The 4,586-nt window shown below is 52.5% G+C and overlaps 1 protein-coding gene across 3 annotated transcripts in view; it reads left to right on the top strand.

Moving 5' to 3' along the window:
- Positions 1 to 4,586, top strand: part of ZFAND6 (zinc finger, AN1-type domain 6) — a 40,973-nt gene that overhangs the window by 28,497 nt on the left and 7,890 nt on the right. For all 3 annotated transcript variants that reach the window (XR_001512980.1, XM_006753137.2, XM_006753138.2), the window contains exon 4: positions 569 to 669. Coding sequence is in view for 2 of the 3 variants with exons in the window: in XM_006753137.2 (XP_006753200.1) it covers positions 569 to 669 (101 nt within the window). In the remaining variant the exon portion in view is untranslated. The remainder of the gene's footprint in view (positions 1 to 568; positions 670 to 4,586) is intronic.

Below are 4,586 nucleotides of genomic sequence, written 5' to 3'. Positions count from 1 at the left end.
AAACATCGATGAGAGAGAAACATCGACCAGCTGCCTCCTGCACATCTCCTACTGGGGATGTGCCCGAAACCCAGGTACATGCCCTTGACCGGAATCGAACCTGGGACCTTTCAGTCCGCAGGCCAACGCTCTATCCACTGAGCCAAACCGGTTTCGGCCAGACTATTTGTTTTATTTTTATTCTACTGTTAGGAAATAAATCCTAGGTTTCTACCACATCGTTTCTTTTTTCACTTCATGACGGGAGATGCCCCACTCCGTTTTGCCAGGATACCGTTTAAACTTTGTATTAGGGTTGCCAGGGCGTGTCTGTATCACACCAGTTTTCATTCAGTGAATTCACACAAGGAGAACGCACCTGTTGCCTTATTTCCAAAACTGTAAACTGGGGGCCCCAATGAGCCTCTAGTTTCAGAGTTCTGTGATTCAGTGATCAAAGGCATTTCTGTGTGAATTCTTGTCTTAATGATCTAGTTAGAGATGCTGAACTCTACTTATTATGTCCCTGTAGTTACTGTTCATGCGTAGAGATGCCATTCTAAAACCTAAAATGTGTTTGCTTTTCTAGTCCTGTATCAAATCAGCCACTTTTATCAGAATCTGTAACATCTTCCCAAGGGGATAGCACATCTGAGGACAAAGCAGCGCCTGAGACAGAAGACCTGCAAGGTTTGCATACGAGCCGGCGTCTCCTTTGTCATTTATGTCACATGTGACTGATGGGTCGGGCACTGTCCTGCGTGCATATAGTTCCTAAATCAGTTGCCTCAAATATTCTCACATTCATTTTCCTTCTGAGCAGAGTGTTTTCTCAAGTGTTTAACTGACGGAGATGCATCATAGGCTTAGCAACATCACATTTTGTTTCGTCTGACAGATACGTGGAACTGAGTGTGTGGTCGTGTTATTTGATTATCTGTAGTTATTTCAGCGAGTTTAGCCTAAGTGCTGTTTCCTCTCCAAGCAAACTGGGGCAGCTGGATTGAGAGGAACCTCCTATTTTTGACTCCGATTTCCTAAGAGACTCTTGAACTGGCCTGGCAGTCCCCTCTCCCCACCCGTGACTCATGGCGCACAGGCGCATGCGTTGCTGGCATTTTCAGGTGACGTCTCTTGTCCTGGCCCCTCCTCTCTGCGTCCCGGTCGTGGGTCCCAGGGACCTAGGAAGATGTGGAGGCGTGTAGAAAGGCTCTTAGCCACAGAGATCGTAGAGGAGGCATTTGTTCAGTGGCCCGTGTTTCCTGAGCTAATTCCCCTGGTGTGTGAAGTGAAGACAGGCCAGGGATGCACGGTGCGTCCTGTTGCCCGTGGGACACTTTCAAGGGGAAACCTTCCATTGTACATGGTGTGTGCATGGTGATGACGGGCACATCCGTCCCTCTCCGCCTCCGTTTGCTCAAGTTTAAATCTGTTAAGACAGCGAATCCCCCTGCTCTGACTTCTTGGCCAACAGATGATTGGCAGCCTGCCTATCTGTCAGTTTTCTATGGCAAGAAACCATTCTAGTCCTTACAAACTCACCTACGCTGATAAAAGAGAAAGATGCAAATTGACCGTACCTTCATGATGCCCACCAGCCAGTCAGGAGTGTGTATGCAAATTAACCCAACAAAGATGGGTTAATTTGTATACACAGGCGCCGAGAGGCTGGATGCCCCAGCTGCTCCAGGCCTCTAGGCAGCATGGGAAGGCGGAAAGGTGGCTCCTGGCCAGAGCGAAGGCGGAGCCGGCAGCCAGGGGAATGAAGGCCCATTCTTGCACGAATCTTAATGCATCAGGCCTCTAGTAGATATAAGTGTATAGTTTTATGTTTTAGCTGAATAGAAATGTTGAAGGAAGGGTAGAGATGAGGGGTATTTTAAAACTAGTAATGGGAAAATTCCCCAAAACGTAGTTTCCCCTGGACGTGTGAGGTAAGATGGGGGTGCTGGTGCGGTCAGGTCTGTGGCGTGGCGTGTGCCTTAGGCTGGGAGGTGGAAAGGAGCAGCCTGGTTCGACAGGTTTCACATAGAGAAAGTGGAAAGGAATTGAATTTCAATATTAAAAGCTCCTTTGGAGGTGACGGGGGGAATTTTGCAGCTTCCCAGCAGCAGAACGAAGGCCTGTCCTGAGGTGGTGAGCTCCCCGTCACAGGAGCATTCTAAGACAGCGGGTCGTTGCCAGGCTCAGGGCAGAGCGAGGCGGGGTCTCGGACTCTTTCCATCTCTGAGGGTTCCCGCCTCCATACAGAGTGGAATCATTGAGTCAGTGGTTCAGACAGTCAGAGAGGAACAGTCCCTTCGAACTAATTTAGGAAAGCTGCCTGGATTCAAAATCACATTTATCCTGGTTGTAAAGAGTGGGTGAGAAGAGCCAGAATAGTCTAGAAAAAGTAGAGCTAAGTTGGCGGAGGACTAGACGACACGCCACCGTAATCAAGACTGTGGTGCGGGCATGAGGGTCGTCAGTCAGAAACTGGAAGCGTGGCCGGAGCCTTACTCAGAATTATCACAGTGTGGGGACAGCCCAGTGGCCATCAGCAGGGAGCGGACAAACACGTGCACAGGGTGCTATTCAGCCGCCAGAAGGGATGACGTGCTGGTCCTGCTACCACGGGGCGAACTTTGAAACCTGCTAAATGCAAGGACCGCGGCAGGAGGCGCCTGCTGTGTGCGTCCAGGTGTGTGGACGGCAGGTGCGTGAAGAGGAGAAGAAATGGCGAGCAGAAGCGCACAGGGCGGGAGGCTGACATTGGGGAACCGGCAGTGAGAACAGGCTCTGGGGTGGCCGTGTCAGGCAGGTGGACGGGGCGGAGGCTGACATTGGGGAACCGGCAGTTAGAATAGGCTCTGGGGTGGCCATGTCAGGCAGGTGGACGGGGCAGGGAGCTGACACCGGGGAACGGGCAGTGCGAACAGGCTCTGGGGTGGCCTTGGCAGGCAGGTGGACGGGGCGGAGGCTGACATTGGGGAACCGGCAGTTAGAATAGGCTCTGGGGTGGCCATGTCAGGCAGGTGGACGGGGCAGGGAGCTGACACCGGGGAACGGGCAGTGCGAACAGGCTCTGGGGTGGCCTTGGCAGGCAGGTGGACGGGGCGGGAAGCTGACGCCGGGGAACGGGCAGTGAGAACACAGGTTCAGGGTGGCCGTGTCAGACAGGTATATGTTGGAACTAGAGCTGGAAAGATGATTTGGAACCAGATTGTGGGAAATCCTAAAGCTACTTGGTTCTCACCCGGGGTCAGGGAGGAGAGCTGTTTGTTTAAGAAACACAAAGTGGGCCCGGCCGGGTGGCTCAGTGGTTGAGCATCGACCTATGAACCAGGAGGTCACTGTTCCATTCCAGGTCAGGGCACAGGCCTGGGTTGCAGGCTTGTTCCCAGCAGGGGGCGTGCAGGAGGCAGCCGGTCCATGATTCTCTCTGCTTGATATTTCTCTCTCTCTCTCTCTCTTCCTTCCTCTTTGATATCAGGAAAAATACATTTCTAAAAAGATAAAGGAGAAACGAAGTTGTATTGTAAAGAGATTCATTCAGCAGTTTTTGCCCCCAGGTAGCTGCTGGTGGAAACTGGTCTCGTTGGCACAGCTGCTCTGCCCCAGACGGTGGCCACCAGCTCGAGTGGCTCGGGCACTGGAATGGGCTGGTCTGAAAGGAGCTACACAGTTAGCATTGAATGTGCTTGCGAGCTACACTGTGAGCTTCACGTATGCTCTGGGTTTGAAGACTTGGCACCAAAAAACATGAACTATCGTTTCATTAATGTGGTTCGTATTGATAACGTTTTGAGTGACAATGTATATTGATTACCCGTCTTGTTTTTTAATGTGGCTGCTAGAAAACAGAAAATTACATAGAAGACGCCCGTGTTTCTTTTGGACCCTGATACCAGACGGGCCTATTTCTCTCTCTCTTTTTTTATATATATATTTCATTGATTTTTTACAGAGAGGAAGGGAGAGGGATAGAGAGTTAGAAACGTCAATGAGGGAGAAACATCGATCAGCTGCTTCCTGAACACTCCCCTCAGGGGATGTGCCTACAACCAAGGTCCATGCCCTTGACTGGAATCGAACCTGGGACCCCTCAGTCTGCAGGCTGGCGCTCTACCCACTGAGCCACACCAGTCAGGGCAGGCCTATTTTTCTCTAGAATGTTTACAATGTTCCCTTTTGGCGAGGAATTTTTGAGCTGGGAGGCACTTAGAGGTCATTTGGCCCAGCCCCTCCTCCTGCATGTGGGGACCAGCGGGCGGTCCAGAGAGGGAAGTGGGCTCCATGGCCGTGGCGATGGTAACGTGTGCGCTTGCCCAGTAGGCGTGTCGAGCGGCTGCTCCGTGTCCCCGGGGCGGGGCATGCATCCGAGCAGGAGAGCAGGAGAGGCTTGTCGTGGCTCCGGGAGGAGGGATACACGTCCTGTGACGTGGACACTGGATCCATGTGATGTTCCGTTTCAGTCCTCCCCCTGCGGGTGCACATGCCCAGAGGCAGTGCTGACGGCTGTATGTCCTCATGGCTGTATTCGTGTCCTTCCTCCCTCCCTCCCTCCCATCCTTCTGTCCTTCCTCCCGTCCCTCCTCCCGGCCCTCCTCCCGGCCCTCCTCCGGGCC

This window comes from Myotis davidii, unplaced genomic scaffold (assembly GCF_000327345.1).
Source record: "Myotis davidii unplaced genomic scaffold, ASM32734v1 scaffold2091, whole genome shotgun sequence".
NCBI lineage: Eukaryota > Metazoa > Chordata > Mammalia > Chiroptera > Vespertilionidae > Myotis > Myotis davidii.
This window is presented reverse-complemented; position numbering and strand designations above follow the sequence as displayed.